This window comes from Labrus mixtus, chromosome 3 (assembly GCF_963584025.1).
Source record: "Labrus mixtus chromosome 3, fLabMix1.1, whole genome shotgun sequence".
Classification (NCBI taxonomy): domain Eukaryota; kingdom Metazoa; phylum Chordata; class Actinopteri; order Labriformes; family Labridae; genus Labrus; species Labrus mixtus.
In genome coordinates this window covers 23,744,516-23,771,380 of record NC_083614.1, presented here as the reverse complement: position 1 = coordinate 23,771,380, position 26,865 = coordinate 23,744,516, and the positions used below count along the sequence as shown (strand labels likewise).

The following is a 26,865-nucleotide window of genomic DNA, read 5'->3' as shown; positions in this document are numbered from 1 at the left end:
TGTTGAAGGATTTATTATTTGAAAACATAAAGCAAAGACATGTTCCAGCTTTCCTCATCTGTTTGCGTTTGAATTTAAGTTATATATGTTTATGAATTAATTAATGTTATGCCTATACCCAGGTTGGTTTCATCGACTACATCGTCCACCCTCTTTGGGAGACTTGGGCAGACTTGGTGCACCCTGACGCTCAGGACATTCTGGACACGCTGGAGGATAACAGGGAGTGGTACCAGAGCATGATCCCCCACAGCCCCTCACCATCCAGCCCTGATGAGCACCAGGCTGGGCTAGGACCAGGAGGAGACTCTGCTTTGGGAGCAGGAGGGACCCTCCCTTCAGGAGGAGCGGGGGACAAGTTCCAGTTTGAACTCACTCTGGAGGAAGAAGAGGAGGATGAGGAGGAGCTAGATTCTGATCTGGAGAGCCCTCTAGATGAAGAATCCCAGTCAGGTGGGGAGCGGCACCAAGACTCCTCCTCCCCATCTTTGTCGCCAGACCCACGCAGCAGCAGCAGCAGGTACCGCCCCCCCTCGCCTCACCCATCTAGGAACCTGAGCCTGGCTGCCATGTCTGTGCGACGCCCCCAACCCCACAGGACACTTGCCTCCCCGGGACAGGAGGGCGCCGACAGGGACAGAGACCTGAGCCAGGAGGGCGACGGGGTGGCCTGTCTACGTATGGGAACGTAACAACCAGCACAACCTGCCCCACCCAAGAGACAAGAGCGCTGGATGTAGTGAGATGGGGTGGGGCAGGCCTTAAACAACAAAAGTCTGTATAATCACTACAGTCCCTTTACACTGGAGACACCCTCTCTGATTTTTTTATTCTGACAAGACAAATCGCTTTTGCCTCTCTTTGGGTGCCTGATCGGCCTTTTGTGTCCCGTCCTGCTTTGTTGTAGCTTCAGTTCGGAGCGTCCCAGACAAACACTGCTGCATTCAAACTGGGGAGAACGAGAGGTGAAGGAAATGTCTTCCTCCAAAATAACAGCATATGACGTTCAGACATGTGCAGCGAAGTGCGAGGAGCACCATGGTTTGACTGGGTCTTGGATATTATTTTGCACCATTGTTTTAATTAAGGTTATGAAAGTACAGATTCTGATTGGAATAAGTGAGTATGATTTGTTTTTTTGTTGAAGAATGATGTGAGTGATGAATCGTTTTTTTGCCAAATACATGACGTATATGAGCCGTGAGAAAATGGATGGGCCTTAACCTCAGGGTATGAAGAGAAACATAAATCTAATGTAGCACGGATGTAGTGGGTACCCCTGACCTGACCCGACCCTAAACTGCCTTTCCTGTTTATTTACCTCCAAACCAGAGACACCTGAGATCTACCTGTCTCTACATTTAATGAAAACCCTTTAACTGAAAATCTGGCTAGTGAAGCAATCAAATAATGTATATTTAAACCAGCTTGTAGCAGCGCAGAGATTGAACAATGAAGACTGAACTGCAGTCCGACACGTTGAAAACCCAAAAGAAACCTCCTGTATGATTTATTTTATTTTTTTACCTAAGATGATTTGAATGTTGTCATTGTTTTTAGGTCTTCATTTGTTGTACATTTGCTGGTCTTGTCTCTGTTTATAAGCTTGAAAAGCATTTTTTTATCAGGGTGCCTCCGGTCCGCAGTAGCACTTTACCGTTCTTGCCCTTCAGCTCTTCTATTCAGTCACACAAAGGGCTTCACCCACTGTAGTCCTACTGATCGCACACAACATCAGACACGAGGAGCCAGAAGGCAGGGCAGGAAACTGGCAGGCCAGAATTTCACAAACTAACTCAATAATTAGGCACCAGCACCAAAATGTTCGACCCTCATATAAGATTACAAGAAGAGCCCTTAGTGTACCATTTAAAGTTGGTATTGATGAAGTGGTCCCAGGTATGATGCTTTGCCTCAACTACAAATCCATACAATGTGGGGAAAAAAGATAAGAGTATTATTCCATATATTGATGTCTGGCAGCAACACAGAAGCTTTGGGCTGCAGTGTTAATGTAGGTTAAAAGCACACTTTAAGCATCCTTTAGTAAGAACAGTGCTGGTATTATTATGTGTTTTTCTTGGTGTCTGCAAATCTCATGAAAAGACCCACAATGCATTAGTTAGTTCCTTCATACTGTCAGTCCTCCTCTTTGACTTTCTGACCCAAATCCCTTTGTTTCTTCTTAGAAATACATTTTTAATGTAACAATTATACTCTTTGTTTTATTTTCCTCTTTAAAAAAGAAGAAAAGAAAAAGAGAAAGGTGAATAAGTTGATCTTTTAAGCTTTTAGCAAACCTCAATACTTTGTTGAGTTTTTATTTACTGCAGCATGGGATCGATCATTTCACCACTGAGGCTCATTTAGATAATTCAAAACAAACAATGAAGGTCTATGGCAGTGAGGAATAAGCAGCTAAACAGACAGTGCTTGTTAGTATGATCAGTTCATCGTGGGTTTTTGTTCTTTTCATGAGCTTTGGAGACACTCAGAAAACAAATGATATCACAATATGTAACCTTTGATTGGGCCGTCTTAGTATTTCCCACAGGCTCCAGCAGACTGTAAGAGAAGTGAATGTGGCCAAGGTGACGTCACACATAACTAGGTTCAAGCCTAGAGTTTTGGCTGCTGCAATCGTGCTTTTTTTGCGGAGGGGTAGGGGTCAGAATTGACCATATTTGGATTAGAGGCTTGATACCTAAGAGGTCAAGTTCAGTGATTTGAAATAATTTAAGGAAAAGCCTTAGAGACTGCTAGCAGCACCTTGTCACTCAAAGCAGCTAAGTCCTTCATTATGCATTATTAACTGTAAGCCTTAATATAAGTGACCATTTCAAAAACTTTTGGCACTTCTGCCTTTACTTATTATTTCAGCCATGGGGACGATGCGGGGTATTAACCTCTGCCTCACAAGCAAATGAATGTGATATTTACCACTCTTCATTTCTTCGATTACACGAGCACAGAGTCTGTAAACACACATTAAGCAGATGGCGAAGCAGCGATTATTAACTGGCTTGTAAATTTTGGGAAAACCTGATGTCAGTCTAAGCCTGATCGTTTCCTTTCTACTTCTACTAGAACTTTAAAACCCAAAGTTAAACTTCTACCACGGGTTAAAGCCTGTTTAGTTTTTAATATGTGCTGTTTCCCGATATTCAGACAGTACCTAATAAATCACCATTGTGTTAGCTGCCCACCCTGCCAAGTGGTTTACAGCTTCTAACATTTGTGACAGAAATGAATCTGCTGTAGTTTGAACTGAAGAGTTTTCCATCAGGTTTTATTTGTAAAGAAAGTGCTTGACTGGGATAACTGTGTGCCACAAGTGTTGAAAACACACAAACACCTGCCAGCCTACGATGCTGTACATTTTTACACTAGAGATTTTACCATTATGATTGTATTAAAGTCACTGACTTTAGAGTGTTAGTTTTTACTAATGAGACATGTAAACAGTATTTAAGAAGACAATTTATTAGATTTTGTGAGACTTAAGATCATCTGTTCATCCTTTTCCTAAACAAATAGCTGAGACTTCAGAATGTGTGTAGTTCAGGACTCTTTCTGTACCAAGTACATGTTCAGTGTTTGTCGCCGTCACAAAAGGTAGAGAGGCCAGGAAGCAACAACCACTACATGAGATATGAAGCACTTCCTGGTCAGGTAGTCGTAGAAAACACTTGTCCTTCAGTATTTTATTCTCTCAGCTAGTATGCTTTAATGAGCAGTCTTACATGTGATGGCAGGGGTTGGAGTGTATAGTTAAAGGACCATTCTGCTGTTATAACATGCTGGGACTCACAATATCCATCTAGAGCTCTGGAAAAGTAAGAAAACGATACATTTCCAGTTTTCATACTTTGTCTGGTTTTGTCAAATGCCAACCAAAAATGTATTTAATATTTTATGCTAATTTAACAGAACAAAGAGTTGCTTTGAAGAAAAATCTAATAATTTATTTAAAAAACTTTGTTTCACTTTCTGTAGCTCTCAGGGTCTAAAACCCTCAAAGCTCCGTGATGTAAATGCCACATAAACCTCAGCAGGGTGAGTAGAGCATTTGGATTAAATGTGTTGGTAATTCCAACACTTTTCCTCCAGCACCATCCACAGGCCAAACACTATACCTGCACAAAAGCAAAGTATGAATGTAACGGCAAGATTCCCAATGAAAGCTGGAAATAATACATGATTTCTGGCCTTTTAATTCAAGTTGCCTCGACAACAAACCCTCTTTAATTTTTATCTTTTTAACAAACTACTTGAGATGCCTAAAAACAGCACATTCACAGTTTTATGTGATTTAGTTTGGAGTGAACACTGCAGCATGTGAAGAATTTAAACTGTTAATCTTGTTCTGAAGAGTTGCTGTTCTTTGCTGGAATCGTTCAGTTATCTTTGTGACCTGGAGACAAATATGTCTCTAAATCAGAGAGCCAGCCACTTAGAAATCAGGACTCAACTTTTATTTAAAAAAGGAAACGCATTCATTCAAAAGTGAAACTTTATATGAAAAAAAAGTCTGTGGTTCTGTGCTTCCCTCTGATTTTAACACAGCCAGGATCATTCATAAGCAATAAGGATTTATTTTTTCACTTATGAAAGACACCAACACTCCAAATACTGATACTACAAAATGTTAACAGTTTACTTCTCTCGCTCCAGTGTTCACTTTGTATCTCAGTGCTCAGAATGCTCTCAGTTTGGTATCAGCATGTTAAAGCAGCACAGTGGCTCTTTGGGGACATCAGTACCAGTGTTGATGAGCAGCAGAGTCTCTGCTCACGCTGCGTTTCTGATGTGCCGATTCTGCCTCCATTAATGTTCATGCTGTCTCGTTTCCTCAGCTCTGTGTTGTGCAAACTTCTATAAAGATATTTATTCTTCAAAGCATCTGTCGAGACAAAGTACTGTAACATAGGATGTTTTGATTTCATGTTTTGGAGCCGAAAAATCAAGTTAACTTTATTACAAGAATGTATACATCTGCCACTCCAATGTTTTTGTCAAAGAAAATGAATTTATTTTTGTTCCTCGTTTAAAGCCAAAAGAGTCTTGGGAGTTCAGGGTGTTTTAAATGAAAAATGCCAATAAATTATATTGACAAGTATCAAACTGGATTTTCTTGTGTGTGTACATTAGACTCTACGAAACACAAGTTTGAACTATGGATATTGTGTCGATCAAGAGCTTGATGCGTGATGAAACATGAATTTCAAAATACAAACAGAAAAACCTGAAACAATTTATCAACTACAACCTACAGAAAAGCAAGTTAGTTATATTTGAAGGTGTGATTTCATTTATGACGTGTGTAACAGTCGGCAGACAGTAAACATTTTAAAGTTCTGTTTGTCTTCAGCAGAAGCCTCTGTTCAGTCTGACCGTGGCTCCTGTGCACACTGGAGGCTTCACTCCCTGCAAACACAACACACAGTCACATCCCAGCACCATCCAATACAGTAAGAAACACACTTCCTGTTTAGAATCATTATTGTAATGGATAAAGGAAACAGATTAAACTTTAATTAAGACTTCTCTATTATCTTTAAGATTTCCAAAGTCCCCCAATAAGTATACTCTACAATTACTGACACAAAATATCCCAGAGTAGAGTTTCAGTCAAGACATTTTTATAAACAAACCTTGTAGAGCTGGCAAACCAGATGGAAAAGTGAAGACATCGCCTGAACTTCATTCTCTTCAGAGTATTCCTGAAACACAAGTTCATGATCTATAAATCTGTTACAGTCAGCATCCCGTCAGAAAGCCACATCTAAACTGAAGACAGAGAGAAGTAGAGCAACACCATTTTTATTCTTCAGTTTAGTAACAACGTGTACTGCCACTAAGAATCCTAGTCCACTTTCAGTGGACTTTAATTCCATGAACGAGATCATTCTTTGAAATTAATTTCCATTTTGAGCAGAGGATATTTACTCCTCAGCTGTTTCACTGTCAACCTACACTCTCTCAAAAAGGTCCAGAGAAGTGAATATATTTAAGATGTAAAGTAGTCTATGATAATGTATCTCGTAAAAAAAAAAAAATTCTCACAATTTGAGAAATAATACATTGTTATACAATGTGTGCAGTAATCAAAGCCTTGTGTAAAAGGTAATATGCGTCACACCAGATGGTGTAATTTGTTCTCTGCAGCTTGCCCCTTATTTAGGTTGTAACTTGAGATGTTGGACATTAAAATTAAAAAAAAATTTATTTCAAGGACTTTATTACTTCAATAATTTGTAAAACTGCATTTAATCATCTACCTTAAGTGTGGGTATATCCAACAGTTGTATCATGAAAGTGATACTGATACCAAAGAGTACTTTATTTCATATGTATTTAATTGTCTGAAGCTGCAGTGATGATGGGGCAGTAACTAGTTTGCATTAAATCAAAAATGGATGCAGCAGTTGGCTGTAAACAAGATCGAAATAAATCAAAAAACAACATTTTAGATTTTTTTCCTTGACAAGTTAATACAACTTACTTTTCCGGTTACCTTAAAAACAAGAAGCAGCATGTACAAATTCCTGATACTTAAAACCCTAAAGTCATCAGTGCTTTACCCCGTTGAAGGTGACCCAGGGGACATGCGTGTGTGGGGGACTCAGAGCTCTGGTCATGGCGGCGTTGGCGTGCATCAGCTGGTTTCCCATGAGTCCCTTCACACACGAGTTAACACTGGACCAGGAGACAGAGGGAGCGTACAGCTGCACACACTGACACAACAAAACAGTTAGTTACAGCTTTAGTCCCTCCAGACAATTCCTTTCACAAAAGAATTGAACAATTTTTGTTCAACTTTCAGAACACTTGGGATAAAGGAAAAACTCAAATCTGACAAATATTTATTCTGTATCATTTTCTTTTTAAATCACAATAAATTTCAAGCTTTTGAGAAAATGTTTGTAAACTTGAATTATAAAATTAAACATTAAGCAAACAATAATTTAGTACAACATAATTTATAATTCTGACAAATATTTACTCTCTTGTGCTAGGAATATTTAGAACAAACTTTAAATAAGTTCTTTATTGTGCTTCCAGTTCTTGTCGTGTGAACTTAAAACACCAGAATTAATCAAAAAAAAAAGAAATGAAAGTGGGATAAAAGGAGTTAAGGCCAAAACTATGTCATTTTCAGGGGCTGTTTTTAATATTTGTTGTTACTCACAGGGCGGGCAGCACTGACAACATCTGCAGATGACTCCATGCAGTTGATGATCTGAAATGCTGAGTGACTGGTTAAGTGGATGATGCAGGCCTGCGGATCAGAACAATCGTTTCAACCGTGTTTTTGGATGCGTGATTGAAATGTGACAGAGTGCTGGAGACAAAACTGACAAACCTCAATCATGTTTCCTCTGCACTCAGGCTCCCCATGCTGACAGCTGAAGGGAGAGTTAGCAGACTGGATCTCCTGCAGGAGAAAACGCACAACTGCTCAGATTTCTTACATGACTGAAGTCTAACAATCTTGATTTGGAGGAACAGAATGAGAGTACCTTTGCATTCCCATAGGGCACCAGAGTGACGGTCATTATGTCCTGCAGCATGGTCCAGGTGGGGAAGAGTTGCTGTGTGATGAAGGATCTGCATGCTGGACACAGACTCTCATAGTACAGAGTGATGGACACTGGAGGAACAGATTGGTTTGGTCTGGTAGCGTTCACCTCCATACATTGCTTCTGAACCTGCGCCACACAGAAAAACAACAAAGGAACTTTTTTTTCTTCCTTGAATGTATCAAAATAGATCAAACTAAAAGGATTTTTTTTTTTTGCTTTTAACTGTTTGAATTTAATCAAACAATGTTATCAATTAGAATCTTAAAAGAAAGATTTCAAAAGTCCACATAAAACCCACTTGTGTTGTTATCACAAACTTCTTTGAGTAAAAGTCATACCCATAAGTTTAACACTTTTTCAACTATGTCATCAACTACACATTTTTATATTATTGAAGTAAAGAGTGGATCAGATCTTGTCCAAAGGTTTGCTGAATTCCAAAGTCTAGTTTATGAAATAAAACATCATCTTACCATACTAACACAAATGTTCTCTGACACATCAACCTTACAGTTAAAAAAAAAAGAAAAGGGGTTCTTATTTTTGCTTGAAGATCAAAAATCTCAATATGGCCGTGTGCAATCTCCAAAGGAGAAATGCAAATTGAATGTGACAAACAGCTTTAAAATCGAATATCCTGCCTTTTCCCAGGCAGTGTCACATCATGATATTTTTCCAGTGATAACACATAATCTTTTAAAAGTAGTCTCAATTTGAGTTTTAGTCATTGTGCATACCTAGTTTATGAAGAAAAGCAGAATTAAATTGAAATCTTGCTCATTTTAATCAAATAAAGCATGATAACGTCTTCAGGCCAAAATCCAAAGGAAAATAAACTACTGTTTTTCCCTCCAGCTATCACTCATTTATAAACCAATTAAGCATCACATGAAGAACCACTGGTGCTCAATTTTAGGAGCATGACTCTCATTTAAACTCGGAGCTGCAGACCTTGAACTCCATTGAACTCTTTTTTTCCCCAGTTTAGGACAACGAATGATAATATTAATCTCATGGTGTTCATTAGCCTCATATGTTTTGAATATTGTAAATCATTTTAAGAAGAAATGTATTCCTACAATAAAACAGTTTTGGTGTTTTAGCATTGACAATTAAAGAGTAGACGGCTGCTTGAATAAACAAATATATAATTGTCGAAAAACGGAAGTAGGAGAAAATGGAAAGAAATAACCCATCAGGCTGCTTCTTTCTGTCTTTGTTGAGAGAGAGAGAAAAAAAAGGAGTAAAAACGTCTCTTGCTTTAAGCAGTTATAATTAGGCTAAACACATCCAGCTGAGATAGGCCTATTACCAAGAAAAAATAGGCTACTGTAGAGAAGGACAAAAGTCCTCTTTATTAAGCTTTTATTTCATTATTTTACTCCCTTCCCCTGCATGTTTAATCACACTAAATATGAGTATCTGATAACACTTTGTAGATTATTTAATAAGGCTAAAGTAAATATTTTGAGGGTTCTCTGCTGTGACCCTTTATGTCAGATGATAGACAAATAACAGACTCCTCTATCAGTGCAAATGAATGTCTAAGCTATATGTTCATCCACTCACCTTGCAGGCTATTGCTATCTCCAAGGACCGACACCACTGAGACGGAGGGTAACTGCAGGACGGTTTAGGATGAGACATCCCGGAGCTCCTCCGTTCAACACAGAGGAGTAAAAACACAGCAATAAGTCCAGAGAGCTTCATGTTCATCAACAAGAGGACACTCCACACAGACACCGAGCAGAGGACTGAAGATGTTCCTCCTAAGAACCGCCTAATCAGCCCCGCCGTCAGCTGATTAACGCCAGGTGTAGGCTAATTGACTGCTGATGCTGCGTTCAGCGGGACTCGGACACTCAAAAACTCACTGCGCAAATGGGAGGGTACACAAAAAGTCCTAGGTTGATAACTTTTTAAAAAGCAGTTCTTAGTTTGGGGAGATTTTAAAATTCATTTTTAGTCTTTGCGCCATATAACATGGTCAGGTCATACAGAAGACAAAACAAAAAACGAATGTTAAATCATCTTGCTATGATAAAAAGGTTTTACGCAATCTCTCTTTGGAGATGGAAAAGACAATAGCCTAATAAACATCCTTGTGAAAAAATATTTTAATTCTAGATTAAATAGTAGGCTAAGATACCGATACACTTAAGTTAAAAACAATGACACAAATCCAAAAGTTTTTTTTATAACGCAAACTACCCCCAGGTGAGAATCTGCGTAATTTCGGATATTACGGTAGATTAAACTGTGCTGCATTTTGTTCAGGGAAGTTGGACTTGATTGTGATGTCACAGAAACATTTCGTGTTCATGGTAATACTAGGACTACGCCTCCTGTACAGTAAAATACAGAAACATTACACTTGCGACGAGGATTAAAGGGCAGTCACTCAAAGGGCCATTACAGCGACGTTTTTTTTTTCGGAGGAGGAAAGAGAAGAGAAAGAAGACAACAGGAGCGAGCATGGCAGGAAACACCGCTACTCTGTGACCTCTCGACACTGAAACTGACTCTGTTGGACCTTGCTGGAATAAATATGTGCAAAGGTTTGAAAATGACACCACTGCAATGAACATAACTGAAGATACTAAGCTGCTAAGTGAATTGTAGAAGCACTATTCTTATTGCACGAGTAGGTACATTAAATTATCGACACCCTAACAGATGATGCAGATTCAAAGCACAAGCTTAAATTACTAATTCTCTACCAAGAAAAACCTCCAGTATCAAGTCTACATTTTCAAGAGTTACAACAGGTACTGTCAACATGTTGAATTAAAAGACTGAGAAGAAGCATTAAACAACAGCAAATGGTCAGAAAACCCATTTGGACAACATGTGAGGGAACTGTGGAGGTAAATATATCCCCATGTTGGTGAATGTCTGACTAGAAGCTAACAATGCAGAGCCTGTTGTAACCCAAACCATTTTTGCAAGGCAGTGCCCCTCAAATCTAAAGACATCAGTACTAAATTACCAAAAAAAAAAAAAAAAACAAAGCTGGCCAGTACCTAAAGGAAGTCCATAACATAACAAAGACTGCATCAGGTGAGAAAACACAACTATTCCATTCAACCAAGAAAATTGGTCGGCTACAAACACCCACAGATCAACCAGTCGATTAGTCATTGGGGGAAATAAACTGATAGATCAACCTAGTGAGTGCACCATGACTGAAAATTAAGAATTAACATAAGTTTCTTCATGCACAAGATGACACCAACTTTCAGAATAATAGTGTGGTTGAGTATTTACAGTTTTTTTCCCCGGTTTTCTTACAGTTGATGGCAAGGTTATCTAATAAAGATGAATAAATACCAGATTAAAGAAAGCAGACCATGCCTTCCAATCGGTAAGAAGGTCGACGTTACATTTTGTGTGCTACTGTAGCAACTTGTAGCGCTGTAATTCAGAGATTATTTTCCACTCGTTGGGGCAGAGAACCCTAACCCGGAGCTAATCGCAGACTCGGACAAGAATAAGGCCTTGTGTCAATAGATCACCGAGTTCCAACACCCTACTGGAAGTGCTACAGCTACGAAGCCGAATGGGTATGCAACACTTGGCAGGGTCGGATGAGGACAAACGTTTTTACGACAGGTTGGTTTATAAGGCTGGTGAAATAGTTTTTGCAGTAATACACTAATCAGTCATCAGTGAACTGTTATGCGAGAGTTGTTTCATATCAACCACGCTTCATTTATGTAAGCTTATTCATTTTGTTAAAGTTTTAACATGAACATGATGTCCTCGCTCTCTCGACTATCACTGTCATTGCAGTTTGTACACCGTCAGTTTGTGATCATGAACCACTTCCCACATCCAACGATGAATACTTTGTACATTTCAGTCACTACTGTATACACAAATTAGATAATTAGATGCATTTTATTCTTTTTTTGTAAATATTTTCTGTTAGTTTTATTATATTTATATATATATATATTTTAGTATTCATCATCTGACTTAGTACTTCCTCATATTCCTTATATATAAATTCCTGTTAAGTGCACTTAGCAATAAAGAGAATTCTGATTAAGATCATTTTATTCTTAGGTTTGCCTTTTGTAAGCATTTCCTGGCTTTTTGGAAATGAGTGTGCCGCCAACACGAAGATGGTGCTCATCACCAACTCCAAGGCTGTATCTGCCAGCATCCATGAGCCGACTCCTCCAACAACGGTATGCAGCAAACATTTGATTTGGCCTGGATATCGACACGTTACTTTACAATCCTACATTTCAAAAGCATGCGATCAAAACAGATTAATGTTGGCTTGCCCTTTATTTCCACATTTCCAGACACACTTGTCAATAACGGTGAACAAAAATGTCAACTCACGGCAGTATTTACCATATATTTCACTCAAACTAATCTCTAATAGAAAGTTTCCATAACCAGAAAAGTTAGTTTTTGAATGCAATCACACACTGTCTTCCCGGTGCCACTGTGCCAGTCGTTCTGGATAAACGTCTTCTACCCTCAATCCTTCATCCAAAAGATTCGTTGTACACACTGGCAAGAACATTCATGAAGCCCTGGACTTCACAAACATTTACTGCCACGGTGATAACTGTGGCTGCCATTGTACAGTAGGTACCAGATTTGCTTGGATGGTCAGATTTGCTCGGTGTCCTTTGCCTGCGTTTGTATGAGGATGTAGCACGTTGTGATTGGCTGTCAGAGAGTCATAGAGAGAGATCAATGTCTCCTCATCAAAGAGTAAGAACTCAAACACACAGCCTCCAAACTGCCTTAAATGTTACACGGTTGATCAGAGTCCATGTCTGGACACATTTACATGGCAATGTGTGTAATGACGCCACCCACTGGTAACAGACAGTAAGCCTCGCCCTCGCGTAACATCAAATGTAGGCTATACTATGTGCCATCACTTCTTTTTGTGTCCAAAACTCGGTTTTGACAGCCCTTGTGTTTCTTGGTAAAAATTGTCCATAGATTCATAGCATTTATTGTTCATCCACATTCTCCGTTCGAGGACCCGCCAAAACTACACGTAAACTGTCCAACAAACAGCCAATCACAATGTGCTATATCATCACACAAACGTACAGTCAATCATATTGTGTAACGTCACTAGCAGACGCATGACCCCGAGCAGATGTGGCAACCCGAGCGGAGTGAGGTGAGAGCTCAGATTAGATGTTTCCTCGTTTTACAGGTATCTTTTTGGTGCAGATTTTACAAATTGCATTATCTAAATTAGTTATTTCTCCTTTTTAGTTTTTAAGGGGCGAGGTTACATTTTGTTTCGGTGCCAGTGCAGCTGTCATTGTTTCCTTCTGAACATGAGGTGGGCTGAGGCAGCTTCACGTGCGGTTGTGGCGGTTGCCTCTGTTCTCCGCTGTTGGCTACCGCGGTAATTCATTTTGGCGAGTACTGCGACACCCTGTGTGGAATCCTTAGATTATAAAAGAAGACTCAGCAATTCTTTCAATGATCATCTCAAATTTATTTGGGGATCTCAAAGTGCATATGTGAACAGTGATGTTGTGAAGTCGGTGTAGTCAGGTTTTACAACAACAAAAATGTATGGTAACTATCCAATTTCCTTAAATATGACCCCTAAAAGAAACACAAGCTATTTCAAAAACAGACGAAAGTCATTGCATAATCCATACAGTAAATCAACATTCACAATAACAGTATTTTCTCACAGCATTAGGCTAGAAGCAAAGGGCAGCTAAGCAGAATGACAGGTCCATACAGCCACAATGGTCAAAACAAAATCCAAAGTTACAAAACATAATTTGAACAAGTATTACGTGATTGTGATGCAGGGACATGTTAGGTATTTTATCAAAATGAGGAGCTCATCATCTAGGTAGTCCTCTAGTGAGAGGAATTCAGACACTGAGAAAGTTGGTAATGATCTTCTGATTAGAGAAATCAGAACTATTGAATGTTTCTCTTTGACAAATGTTACCACTAGATGCCACCATGTTTATGGCATGGAAGAACGTTGATGGAGATATTCAAGCTATCGAACTGCTGCCAAGCACTGGGTGAATATTAATAGTTACTAACCAGCCTCTCTCTTCTGATCTTATTTTAATCTACAACGAACCATTTTCCAACATAACCATTTCTTCACTTACTAGGATCCATATATAACCTAATATCAGACCCACCTTTACTTTTAAACACTTCCTCAGGTAAGACCAGTTCTTCTACTTTGCTATTTCTAACTTTGTTCCCAAACATAACCATGTCTGTATAGCAACATATGCTCGACAATATCAAACATCCAAGATGTTAAGTGCCCATCCATAACGCTAGCCTTCACTGTACACTAAACACTCTAACCACTAACCATCACTGTATTATTAAAGTCCAGAGCTATATCTTTTCAAACTTAAACAGCTGTCAGCAACTCCAGTATCTTTCACTATCAATCTCATCAGCCCAGGTAAATGGACTGCAATTACAAGAAAGTCAGTAAAGTAGTCCGGCCTAAAAGCAAATTAAAGTATATCATTCGTTACAACAGCATACACTGGTTTGCCTGAATGAATCTTCCATGCCATAAAACCTTTGTTTCTAGTGCAAAATGATATCAGACTGTGTCACTCAAGAAGGAGAAACCCTACGCTTTATTTGATGCCTCCTAGTCTTATGGAGTGTAAAGTTCACATTTTCAATGTTGAACTGTCAGCAGGTTAGCTAAATAGCTTACCAGGATAGCCTCTGCCTGGGCTCCCATTTCTATAAATAGTTGGAGAAAGTCAAACTTTATTCTGCTTGTAGTTTGTTTTTTTTGTTTTTTAACACAACATCATTCTACAACTGTGTGAAATTCTGTTATTATACAACAGCAAAGGTATTCTGGTAATTGTTACTTATTAGGTAGAGGATTTTGAAGAACTACTTTACGTGACCATGACACATCTTTTATGTTATGAGACATCAATTACTCTCCTACAAAACAGTATTAACACAAGTTGAGGTTGCGGTATCTAATTTATGTCATTTTTGTTAGCACAATAATAAAACATTTAAAGTTACAGAAAGGAGGAAACAGAAAAACCAATTGTGCACATATATACCATTACAAATATGTTTGACTTAACAAGAATATATTCTACTTGGTGGTCAGCTAATTATAGTCAGAATTTCTTTTTAAAAACTTTTTTTTTGTGCTTTATCAGTGCAAAGACATAACAATCTCATCAGTAACGTCTCCATAGTTAGCACCACCCGTCCATCTGCTTCAGGAACAGGTTGGATGTAAATGGAGACAGTCATAGTATCTCCACCTCACATGAGATACCTTCTGTGCAAATGGTATGCTTTCAATCCAAACGCCCCCAAGCAATGGTGTAGTCTGTTTGTGCACAAGCTATGTACCTTGTCTAAGTTTCTGCTACAAAATTAACCGGGATAAGTATATAAATATATTCTGTGTAATTCAAATTAATAAATACATTTATATTTCAGTTAAAGTTATGCTCTCAGTCTTTTCGGTACATAAAAACAAAAAAAGTGACATAGAAGGGACAGAAGACTATCATTTGGTTTTAGATGCTAGACCTACATGCCTTCATGAATTACAGTGATTAAGGTGCATCCATACGTGATTATTGTACGACAAGTCACTCTTATATGATTAAATAAGAGTTTTTAATTTGTATCCCGTAAGAGCTAACGTCACTCATGTGAAGACCGAGGCCAGGAGTCATGTGTCACCTCACCTGACATTATTCTATTTGCTTTTAAAATAAATTACTGATAAATAATCCTTATCTCTACACACTGAGTGTAATCCTTCTTGTCCACCAGTATGTTTACATAACAGCATTAACAGCTGATCAAAATGTGGTGCACTCTGTTGACAGCCTGTGCAATGCTGCACCTCACACTTTTAATACTGTGCAACATTATTCTGACGTATCATGTGGTCAAACGCACAATAGACCACACCTAGCATTTTTAACAATAAAGAAGACATCAAAGTTTTACTCCTCATATATGACTGACAGGCGACCTTGATTAGGTGCATTTAAAAAAATTAAAAAATAAACTACAGCAGCCCTTAGCACCACTTATGGAGTAAAAGCAAAATGAGAAACCTTCACAGAATACGGCAAACCATTATGAAGGAACTAGGGCTGTTAAACGATTATAAAATGTGGACGTGATTAATCGCACATTTTTAATGGTTAATCACAATTCTTAATCGCATGTTTAAAGTTGCATTATTTTGCATTTAAAAATCAAGATTGTTCGGCTTTTATTTTGAATTTATGTACCATCTTAGTGCCAATTTCCACATACTCTACGTTTACTACCACTCTAGTCAGTGCTCCTCTTTCAACAACTCAGCGACCAAGACTTAATTGGACACAATCGTTCCAACTCCCTTTATCGTCTGTCTAAGATTTTAACTCGTTGAACACCTGACAGAAGTGCCTTTTAGGGAAACCCTTTTAACCAAACCGGTGACTAAATATGACATAGTTATATGCCTGACAGTAATGGGCAGCTTTAAGTTTTAATTCCATATCTAACAATTTTAGCTTATAAAAATAGTTTGAATGATTCACTTTAACCTGCAAGCATCTCCTTGAAATCCACTCACAAAGTTCACTAGTAAAAGGAGACCCTGCTTACCTATCCATGACTGAAGGAACATGGATAGGCCCTAAATGTAAACAATTTTTTTTTCAGAGTGAGATATTTATTATTTATAGATGTAATTTTCCATCAAAAATATTCTCAGCTTTCTTTTGTTACAGTGTACCAACATTAAACAAACACATAATTTTATCATGTAACAATAATATACTCTTTACCCAGTTTGGTCCAGTATAGCTGGAAACTGGCAAACAAGTAGCTTATGAGGCTAATTTAGAGCAGTAAAGGTAATTTTACTGTTTAGCCAATCAAGAAAAACGTAGTTATTTCAACATAGTCAAAATGAAGGGCCTGTGTGACATTCCCTATCAAAAGCTTCACATGAACATTTAATCTCAGGTTAGAGACATATGTAGAGCTTCTCATGTCAAAACAATTAGTTAAAGAAGGGCGATTAGCTGATGATGAAACTCTGAGGGTACTCTAGACTAAAGAACTTATGATTAAGTAGACATGTACCAAGTTAGACACACCTGCTTCATCAGAGCATCAGCATCTACTTCAAACATCATACTCATGTAGTCGTACTACTTTCCTGCAAGTGACACAAAGTAAATTATGATGACTTAAAAAGGAACATTTCTTCATATGATCCTACTCATTTCACTTCATATTTTTAATCTACATCAGGCTCAAGACATAAAATAGAGAAATTAAAACAGTTATCTGACTCAACTCAAATTGATCTGAGCCAGAATGATGCCTCACATATACTTCAATAATTCTGCTTTTTAGGGGTTGATATTCCAAAAGTTGCATGTTGTCAACACCCAGGAAGGCTTTAAGTATTGGCCCGTTCCTAATGTCTGTTGTTTCACATTAATATCTAGAACTATACTGTATCACTGCTGTGTACAATTTATCTTAAAGCAATACTTATATAACACAAGTTATACCATGATTGTCTATTTTATTATCCACAAAAATAATCTGCAAAAAAATACTTATTTTGAAAGCGGTTGTAATGACCCAAGACTTTAGAGGTAGAATCCAATAAATCCTATCTTGTCTCATCTGTCATGTCCTGAAGAAACGTGCAGAATAAAGGCCTGAGGGCTTTTGATGCTGAACAAGCAATTGTGAAAATTGTAAGATTGCACAATTGTAAGATTACATTTAATAAGAAAATAAATGTTCTATCAAACTTCTAACCAATGACATCAATGCATGAATTTAGTTTTACAAGCCTTTGCACTCTCCTCTCTGTGCGTGGTGTATTGGTTTTCTTCTTTTAGATAAAGTGCTTGTGTGTCATTGTCTCTATCGCATTGACACTGGCCATAATTCACATATCTAGTTTCCTAGAAGCACCTTTAGAACCACAATTGCACCATATGAATGGATTATATTTATCATAAAGTGACGCGTGTCAGTATTTTTCAAAGCTTAAGAAATACATAGTGTTGGAGCACTATGTCCTTTTGGATGCACAGCATGATACAGAGCTTTACTTTGCATATTTTTGAGAAAAAAACACTTTTTAGAAATGTATGACCAATTGTAAAGACCATAAATTTGATAGTGTTTGAAACCTGATATTTGCATCTTAAACATAAATTAATACCTGACCTTAATTTTTCAAAGAAAATAACATTGTGTCTCTATGAAGGGATAACTTCTATAAAACAAAAAATCTGGAAGAGGGATACTCAAATTTTGTGTTTTCCTGATATTATTATTATTTTTTTTTTAAGATTCATTTTTGGCCTTTTATGCCTTTTTTGATTGGACAGGATAAAGTAGGAAATCGGGAGAGTGGGAAATGACGAGGGGAAAAGAGCCACAGATCGGACTCGAACCTGGGACCTGGAGGACCATATCCTCCGTACATGGGACGCAACCTAACTGCTACCCCGGATATTGTTTTAAACCACCACATTGTTAAAATGTCGTTACCTAGACACTAGCACAGGTATGGGAAAGATGCTGAAACTGGCACTAGTGTTGACATGTTGCTCATTACAATCTCTGAACTGCTTTTTTTCAAAGGTGAATTCTGTAACACCAATAACTTTTTCCAAATTATGTGAACAAACTGCAGATCACGAGTAAACTTTTTCTTTTTTCTGACTTGGCTGAAAAAGTTATGCCAGGAGTTTAAAATGGAGCTTTTCTATGAAACTACCAAAACGGACTATTAACTCATCAGAACTAAAACAAGTGTGGAAACGCTTTTCAACTGATTGTTTTGGGTCATCTTTTTGTGGGTGTGGTGACCATACCAGTTAAGGATTTGGATCAAAGTCCAATTAATGAAATTGAATGATTTCTTAAAATTATTCGAAGGTGACAACACATACCCGGTGCTCTGTTAGAGCCTGGTAACAGTGTCCATATTGATGCGTCCTCAGTGCTTGTACGGTGAAGCTTTGGGAAAGCGCCTATAGAGTGGCGTGCTGGTGTGTCTCAGCTGGGCTGCTGGCTGAGAGCAGGCCAGGCAAGTGTTACATTCAGCTGCTGGTTGTGTTGGATCAGGGATGTGTGTCGATAGTGGAGGACCAGCTCTCTCAGTGAAGAGTAGTGGTTGTAGGGCTCAGCAAAGCCATATCCAGTTGATGTCCTGTAGATCACACAGTGCTTCACATCCCCTTCCACACTGCATTGGATGAAAACGTGTCATTTTAGCTGCACAGCTATCATTTTCAACAAGACATAGATTAATCAGTAAATAAATAGTCATACAATGTAGGATTACAGGGATTAGAAAGGGGCAAAATGATGAGTATTTGAAAATGCAAACTATCTGATGCTACTCACACAACGGAGCAGGCGAAGCAACCTCTCTGAGTCTGGCTGTCTCTGATAAGAAAGGTCCCGTCTCTTCTCCCCCTCAGTAGTTCCTCTGCCTCTTTCCGTCTCATTCCACCAACATACCAGCTCTGCTCCTCCTGGTGGCTATCGTCCGCCAAGGTGTACGGGCTAAGAGATGTTTTTGTGGTGAAGAGTTAGACCAGATTGTTTTTGTTAGTTAGTATTGAAATTATAAAACATAGGGCTGTTGGTATATTGGATTAATACTTCATTGCCGTACTTTATCTTTTTATTTCACACATTGCATTCGTCAGTTTATACATGCATCTTTAACAGACATAAAACATTACCTGTACACATAGAAACAACATATTTCAGGTTCTAGCTAGTGGCAACAGCAACAAATATGAGTAGCAAATAAGATTCATGAATATTATCCTATATTAATATAAATACTATAATCTCAGTTGACCTGGATAAATATGAACACTCACTCTTCTTCTTCATTCCTGAGACCAAGCCATTCATTGATCTGGCTCTGTTTAGTGCCTTGCTGTGTGAGCCATCTGAAACATGAAACATGGACACAACATATTAAAATAAAACTGAAATGTATGTTAAACACACCCAAAGATCGAAGATATACGTTCTTCTGTTTCATTGTGTTAATTCGAAAAGATAAAACAGAGAGATTTTGTTGTAAACATGTAATGAGAGGTGACTTCGATTAACTGTTTAACCATCAAACTGCATGCAAGGCAAGGCTGCCCTCTGTTGCTCACTACAGTTTATCAAGAAAGGATGAAGCTTGGTGATGTGAGGATATAGCAAAGTCTTGCTAGTTGTTGTTTTGCTGAACTCAAATGTTTCAAGCACCACTAGTGTGTCTTTCTAAATTAACTCTAATAATTAAATTTGGCCTAAAAATGCTATTTTTGGTTGAAACACCAAAAATAGTGTCCTTGGTGTCACCACTTAACCCCAATTCTGCTGAGTTTAGGCATTCTAGAAACACGGCTAGAGAGTAGACTTAAATGTTTTATACTTTCTGAATTAGAACTTGATAACGTGAAAGAGCACCCTTAAAAATACACTTTTGTCATTGGATAAGCCTTATAATTAAGCCCCATACTAAGCATACCAAGATCAGCAGGTGTGGCAACATGGAACAGAACAGCTGACTGTTTACATACTAGTACATAATAGCTGTATCATCTGTCATGTAAAGATTCATTTAATGTAATTGTATCTTTGCTAAACCTAGCTTGAGAAAGCTAAATGAAATTCCAGGATATCAAAGAATAGGAAACTTTTCTCCTTTCTGTCCTTCTGAGATCTAGATCATAAAATACTTGCGCTTACAGCAGGTATTGATCTCTGATCTTCCTGAGCTGCACAAGGTCCGGCTTCAAGCTGTTCATCTTCCTGTCGACCTCCATGTGTGCTAGCGCCTTATTCCTCAGCTCCTCCTCTAACTTCTTCTTGCTGCAATGGATCTCCTCCACCCTTGACTGCAGATCATCCGAATTGTTTTGAATCCTTGTAGTAATGAGAAGAAAGAGAAGAAAACTTCAACAAACATTCAGTCTGCTTATTTGTTCTGAGTATGGGTATGCTGAATGAAAAGAAATGAAGGGGTTGGTATTAAGAATCATACTTGTCAGTCTCTGTATTGCTGTCTAATGTGAGGAACATGTCGATGTATTCTTTGCTGTAGCGTTCCTGTGTTTCACACTCCTCTTCAAAGATCCGAATGATTTCACTGAACGCCTCTATGGCTGTCCTGTTGCTCTGCAGTTCCTGTGGAAGGAGGAAATTAAATATCATGACGTAAGGCCTTCAAGCCCCTACAGTCAAGGCTCTACTGTGGTAAAGCAATCAGAAGTCAAATATTTACTTAAAACGTTCTACTTCGAACCAATAAAACCACTGGTTAATTTAATGAAATGAGGTTTCACTGATGAGGATGTTGTTGTACCTGGGATGTTTGGTTAAACTTCTCATACAGATGGTCATATTCTTTGCTCTTCTCTTTGTATTGATCCTGAAGTTTCCTCAGTTGCTCCCCAACTGCATCAATGTCAACTTCCATCACAACCTGCTGCTTCATAGACAAGAGTGGACATTTAAGATGATTTCTATGTGTTAAACTCTTTCTATTTCTGGCCAGTGCCACATAAAGGCGATCAGAATTATGATTAAAACTCAAGCAATGAAACCTCTACAATAAACATAAATTGAATCACTCTTTGTGTATAGTTAATTAGCATAGCTTGAAGCATCATTTACCCACCTGCTGGTGTCTAGATAGGGGGTAGAGAAGCTGTGTGTCCAGTTTAGAGTTGTACTGGGCCAGAGACTTGTTCTGGAAATACTGAATCAGGTCTACCAAAGAGGGAAAAGCCAGTGGCTCAGAGAATCCATACTTTTCCCCATGGTGGAAGATCTTTATCAGTCTGTTTGTGCCATCTTTTCTGCAAAAGTCAAAGCGTAACTGTCATTTAAAGCTGTCCAAACTGTCATTGAAAGTACATGATAAAGAATCCCCAAGTCCAAGATCTCTCCAAAGAGGAACAGTAGTAACAGAGGCCTTAAGGAGACGAGAAGGGATCAGCTGAGCCAGTGGGGGTCAAATTTTTGTGTTTCTAGGTGCTATGTCATGCATCAGCATGCACACTTAGAGGCTACTTTGCTCTTAGGAACAAGAAGGGAGCTACCCAGGCTTCAGGGAGGGAGCTTGAGTGTCATCTGTTTGGAACTATTTCACACTTGCTAAGCCAACAAGTTCTTTGGCTACTTGCAATTTCTGGAAGCCAATGATTCTAGGGATAGTGGTAGCCCTGCAAAATACAACACAAACAAGGCTCCAATGATTTATTTTTTATACTGTTTGGTATCAAGATATTTTATCATGGTAGCTGATACCTTTAGCCCAAGTATACATATAGGAACCCTAATACGTTGGCTTTATTGTCTAAATTTACACTTTTTTTATACTGTATCATTAAAATGATAAAAACGAAGTTTTCTGTCTTCCATGTTATTTTATGCAACACTTAATAGTTTTAACTTCCTGTTTTAATGCCCAGTTCAACCAACCAACAGCCACAATATTGTGGTATATAGCCCAATGAGCAATGTATTGACATGCACAAGCAAATTGGAGAATTCAGATTTGAATGCTAAAAAGAGCTTGGGGTAACATCAGTGATTTGTACTAGGTTCTAGCAGGTCAAAGACTTAAACACTTACTTCTTCAGGACTTTATACTAACTTAAACAGTTGTACTTTACCCAATGTCCTGATGGAGGAATTTGAGATTTGCATACAACTTATAAGTCTTAAAGACAGTTACCTTAGTGTAAGAGTGTATTCTCCCTTAACCTTGCTGGAGGCATCTCGAACCAGGAATGTCCCGTCAGGAGTGTTTCTCATAATCTCATTTACTTCCTCTCTGGACAACCATAGAGCACACAGTTTCAGTATAACATGTACATGTACAAGTTTCAGATGAACAATACCGGATTAAAATGTTGTATTTCATTAGCAAGCGTACAAGAAAAGAATCTACAATACTTGTGAAAATATTCCATACCTCGAGATATTTCCCCAGTACCACTCTGCCTCTGATAGATGGTTTTCATCAGAGCTGGAACCACATGCTGCCATAGCTTTGGTTATTTTGTTCTCGGATTGAAGGTCTGACCACAAAGGAATCAAAAATGTTGGTTACAAATACAGAATTTAAGAATATCCAGTCTTAGTATGCAGGAGTCTCTTCTCTTTAAAACAATGGATAATACAACATTTCCATTGGAATCTCATATTGTTTTCCGTTAATTATTAAATAATCTTCATCTTACTGATCAGGCTCAAAGTGAGATTTGAGACGCTGGAAATAAAGTAGAAATATGAGGAATTATTTTGCATGTCTCTATATTTTGGGACAGAAGTGATCAAACAGTGATATAGACATTTATAACGCTCATGACGAGCAGAACAGAATTGTAAAAGTGTCTGCTAAATGAACTGTTGAACAAAGACATAGCTGGTCAATACCTCCTTCCTTGGCGATGTTAGTTCTTGGGACAGGAAACACATCATGATCAACAGGGGAGGAGAGGTCCTGCAGAATCGCTGTCAGGGAACAAGACTGAGCCCCGCTGTCGTTTTGCCCCATCTCCGGTTCAAACAACTCTGCAATAACAACCGTACAGCACCAGAGTGTTACTCCTGATGTCAGATGAAGCCGGCCTGTTTGTGGCTATCTGCACTTTGTGGCTGCTCAGCACACACTGCTGGCCCAATGACAAAGGCTCCAGAGGGAGAACTCGTTGTGTTGCTTAGTCTTGCACCATGTGGGAGACTCTGTCCAGACTAGTCTGCTGACAGGTGACACTGTCTGACTGCCTAAAATACCAGAACTGGCACTCCTCAACGATCAGGCACACTCACCCAGACTCAGTGCTGCTCAGTGCTCGACCTCGCCTTGCCTTGCCTCTTCTCACCATGCCTCGTCTTGCCTAACAAACAACAGCTGTCTGCAGAGAGATGCCATGTTGGCCTAAAGGGAGCTGGAGCTGATGTGCCACTGTGTCTGTTTTTGTTTATTGGCTCTGTGTGTGTTAATGTGGCACTAGGGAAGCGGGGAAGGTGAGAACCTGTCCGTCAGGCATTTCCTAAAAAGCATCTCAATGTGTGAATTGATTGTGTTTACCAGTCTGTGGCTATGCAAACATACACTGTATGTGTGTGGTGAGAGGCATGCTGTTAGCAGTTGATGTAAATCATCCCTTCAGCACTTGTGATGGCATGCCTGCAGATACATTCAATCACTGCTGCAAAAGGAGCTGCATGCTTAAGGAATCATATGTATGTCATTGTAAAATGAGAAAGGGAGTAAACTCATTAACCCATCCTACGGACATAGTGAAACTCTGTCGAAACTTGTCCGCTATAAAAAAAGTAAAAAACAATTTGAGTTTTTGAAATTATCTTTCTAAAGGGCTAAAACAAAGTCAAAAGAAAATCAACTATGAACTACTTTAATAATCAGTCAAGGAGTTATTGAAGCAAACATTCCAGACATCCTTGCTTAGGGTCTCTGAAGAAAAGCACCAAGACTTTACATTTGTCACAGTACTTTTTATATCTTTGGTTGTAGACTTAAGGTAACAAACTGATATCTGAATATGTCACCTTTGGCTTTAGTAAAATGACAGGATACAATTTTTATTTTTTTATGTGTTTACTTTTACTATTTTCTAATATTTAGAATTCAACAATTCATCTTTGTCTTTTGTCATATACATATAACTATTCTTATCAAATTTATAGCAGAATAAATTATTAACAGTACCTTAACAGTACCCTATCTTACCTTGAACTTGCTGAACTGCTGATGAAGCTTCAAACCCAGTTTCCACTGATATGTCTTTCTTTAGTTGTGATTGGTTAAGTGGTAATGACATCGTAACAGGATTACGCTCAGGATTATCCATCATATGGTTGCTGACCTCTTTGATGACCACATCTTCATCCCTGAGATGGAGGGATGCTAGTGATGATGTAGGGAAATCAGCTGGCTGAAACTTGGGTTCCTCAGCGCAGTCGTTGCTGTCGTAACCTCTGAGCTGGAAACCCTCCTCTGCCATTTTCATAACTCACACTGAATAGTCCCGCTAGGTTTTATTGAGGTGAAGCAGCAGGATGGTAGGTGCCAGGGTGCTGTTGATCACATACTATCAGCTCACAGTCGCACTCATGGCTGAAGACAGAGAGGCTGATTGTGCAGAGTTCACGGTTGTCCTGTGTTGTGGAGATGAAGTGCGTTCCTCAACCTGAACCCCTGGGATACCCTCATCACAGAGCAAAGCGATGACATTGCCAGTAGATTCTGTGGTTTCACTTTTATACACAGTGGTAGTTTCTTATACTCTTTTGCTGCTCAGCTTTGCCGTCATTCCAGAGGGATTCATACCTGTGAGCTACCCGGAACAACCATAGGTGGTTACAGCAAAACTGAATGCCTGCTTCACAGAAACCTTAGCAATACTCATTGAGCTGTAAACCCACTGGAGAGTGACAGATTGAAGCATGTTGATGTATTTTCTCCATCATCTTATATTAGAAAATCCTAAAACAAAAAAAGATATAGAGTGCATGAATTAGTTTAGTACAATTGGACTTAAAACGTTTATGAAATGATAGCATGTGGCATAATATCTTTGTTACAATCTGCACTCCTCACAACTGTATATTTAGCTATTTTTAGTTTTTAACGCTGCTATATTATACTATATATATTATCCTTCTGTGTTTCAGACTTTCTGCCTATTGTGGCACTTACTGTCCTATTTTTTATACTAAAATGTGTAACACCATAATTATCTGATATATTTAAAGGAGCTTAGGAATAAAGAAACATTTGTTACCATTTTTAAGGTGGCCTGAGTTTTTTTGTAGTATTTATGTCAAATATCCATTTATAAGTCTAGTACCATATAATAAAAAGGAATGAATTCTTCTCAATCCACAGTTGTTAAACAATAAATACACACATAATTAAAAAAAATCACAAAAACAGTACAACCAGAACCACATCAAGGTGATGTGGAGAATTAATAATTAGAGTACCATTATATTAAAAAAAAAAAAAAAAACCTGTATTGAGAACGTCACTTAGCGTCCCTCTTAATCCACTGTCTTAATTCTCTGTGGTCAAGAGGTGCAGATTTACTACAGAGGTTTGTTATGTCAAGCACGATCCAGGCTGTGAAAATGTATCTTTAAAAGATATTAACCTATATTTTTCATACAACTATTGGGGAATTTTAAATGCCTAATGAAATATAATAATCAATTATATTCAGAACAAAAATTCAAATCAAGTGTGTAATTTTGAATCAATGAAATCAAAATATTGTAAAATAAAATATATAAGTAAGTATAGATTAGATTATTAGATATGATATTTCCTGGATTTCATAGGAATTTTCTTTCCGTGAGGTCACTGTATATTTTTTTTTACAGTAGCTGCAAAGTGTCATAATAAAACCAGTAACATGGCAAATACTTTATGGAGCTCAGCCTAAGTTTAAATCTTCTACTCAGGATTTGGCATTGCTTTATTACCCTTCTATATATCATATAATTTCATATCTTAGCAAAGGGATGCAACGCTGTAATATCGTCTAGCTGCCTTACGTGACAAAAATGAATCGCTCAATATAAATCAAAATGCGTTGAAATGAGATGTATGATTTATTTTGTTTATCTGACATTTATTTACAGAAAAATGTGAGCTCATTTATCATTATACAACTTACGATTTTAGACATTTCGTCTTTTTTTATTTGATTCAAAAAAACAACAGATAATTAACAACTTAAACGTACCTATTATTGTTGTTTACAGATGATGAAGACTTTGGTGTGTTTTTATCAAACATAAAGTGTTTGAATTTTCTCTGAATTTACTGAGTGACGAAAAATTGAAGATCACCAATGAAAATGGCGTCACCATCAAATAATCCGAATGGTACGCAGCAAGAAAGCCTTCACAGCTCTATATTAACTGTGAATTGTGTCCAGTTACGATGGATATTTTGAAACATTTTTTAAAATAAGTCCTGAGGTCATTATCACATCAGTCTATTTTATCTTGTGTAGAAACTTCCAGTACACTTTCATCTGGGACAAAAAACATTAGTAATTTTTTCCTCTTACATTTTTGTTGGTGTGTCGTAATAATGACTTTACCAAAACAAAATAAATTGTGTTTGCTTGGTTTATGCAGGATCACTGGATTGGTGGATCCATGAAGGAAAACATTGGTGAGAAGCAATTGGGAATCTCCAAAG

General features: G+C 38.1%; 3 protein-coding genes across 5 annotated transcripts in view; 1 reads left to right on the top strand and 2 right to left on the bottom strand.

Moving 5' to 3' along the window:
• The window catches only part of pde4cb (phosphodiesterase 4C, cAMP-specific b), an 88,182-nt gene extending 82,946 nt beyond the window's left edge, over nt 1-5,236 (top strand). For both annotated transcript variants that reach the window (XM_061033928.1, XM_061033922.1), the window contains one exon: nt 123-5,236. In XM_061033928.1, the coding sequence (XP_060889911.1) occupies nt 123-692 (570 nt within the window). In that variant the 3' untranslated portion in view covers nt 693-5,236. The remainder of the gene's footprint in view (nt 1-122) is intronic.
• The window catches only part of LOC132967026 (gamma-interferon-inducible lysosomal thiol reductase-like), a 68,618-nt gene extending 59,224 nt beyond the window's left edge, over nt 1-9,394 (bottom strand). The window contains exons 1-7 of one of the 2 annotated variants that reach the window (XM_061033948.1): nt 9,156-9,394; nt 7,524-7,712; nt 7,367-7,438; nt 7,193-7,282; nt 6,585-6,737; nt 5,655-5,723; nt 5,334-5,427 (exon numbers count right to left, since the gene is read on the bottom strand). In XM_061033948.1, coding sequence (XP_060889931.1) covers nt 5,368-5,427; nt 5,655-5,723; nt 6,585-6,737; nt 7,193-7,282; nt 7,367-7,438; nt 7,524-7,712; nt 9,156-9,302 — 780 coding nt within the window. In that variant the 5' untranslated portion in view covers nt 9,303-9,394 and the 3' untranslated portion in view covers nt 5,334-5,367. Of the gene's footprint in view, nt 1-5,270; nt 5,428-5,654; nt 5,724-6,584; nt 6,738-7,192; nt 7,283-7,366; nt 7,439-7,523; nt 7,713-9,155 lie in introns of those variants that run through there. The other variant, XM_061033938.1, reaches the window with a different exon arrangement.
• Nucleotides 9,395-13,047: 3,653 nt separating this feature from the next.
• On the bottom strand, nt 13,048-25,131 carry LOC132967002 (phosphatidylinositol 3-kinase regulatory subunit gamma-like). Its single transcript, XM_061033908.1, has 11 exons — nt 24,385-25,131; nt 23,064-23,201; nt 22,600-22,705; nt 22,360-22,458; nt 21,298-21,478; nt 20,983-21,105; nt 20,662-20,804; nt 20,367-20,543; nt 19,499-19,570; nt 19,011-19,172; nt 13,048-18,849 (listed from the first exon to the last, which is right to left on the bottom strand). Exons 1-11 carry the CDS (start codon nt 24,662-24,664, stop codon nt 18,660-18,662), a joined length of 1,671 nt encoding a protein of 556 aa, XP_060889891.1. The 5' UTR covers nt 24,665-25,131; the 3' UTR covers nt 13,048-18,659.
• Nucleotides 25,132-26,865: the final 1,734 nt, after the last annotated feature.

Excerpts from the sequence above, each read along its gene's own strand:
- LOC132967002 (XM_061033908.1), bottom strand. The coding sequence starts at position 24,664 with ATGAAAATGGCAGAGGAGGGTTTCCAGCTCAGAGGTTACGACAGCAAC. Across the intron at positions 20,544-20,661 it reads AGCAATACAGAGACTGACAA|GATTCAAAACAATTCGGATG; the intron begins GTATGATTCTTA and ends CATTACTACAAG. Across the intron at positions 18,850-19,010 it reads TGCTTCGCCTGCTCCGTTGT|TGTGGAAGGGGATGTGAAGC; the intron begins GTGAGTAGCATC and ends CATCCAATGCAG.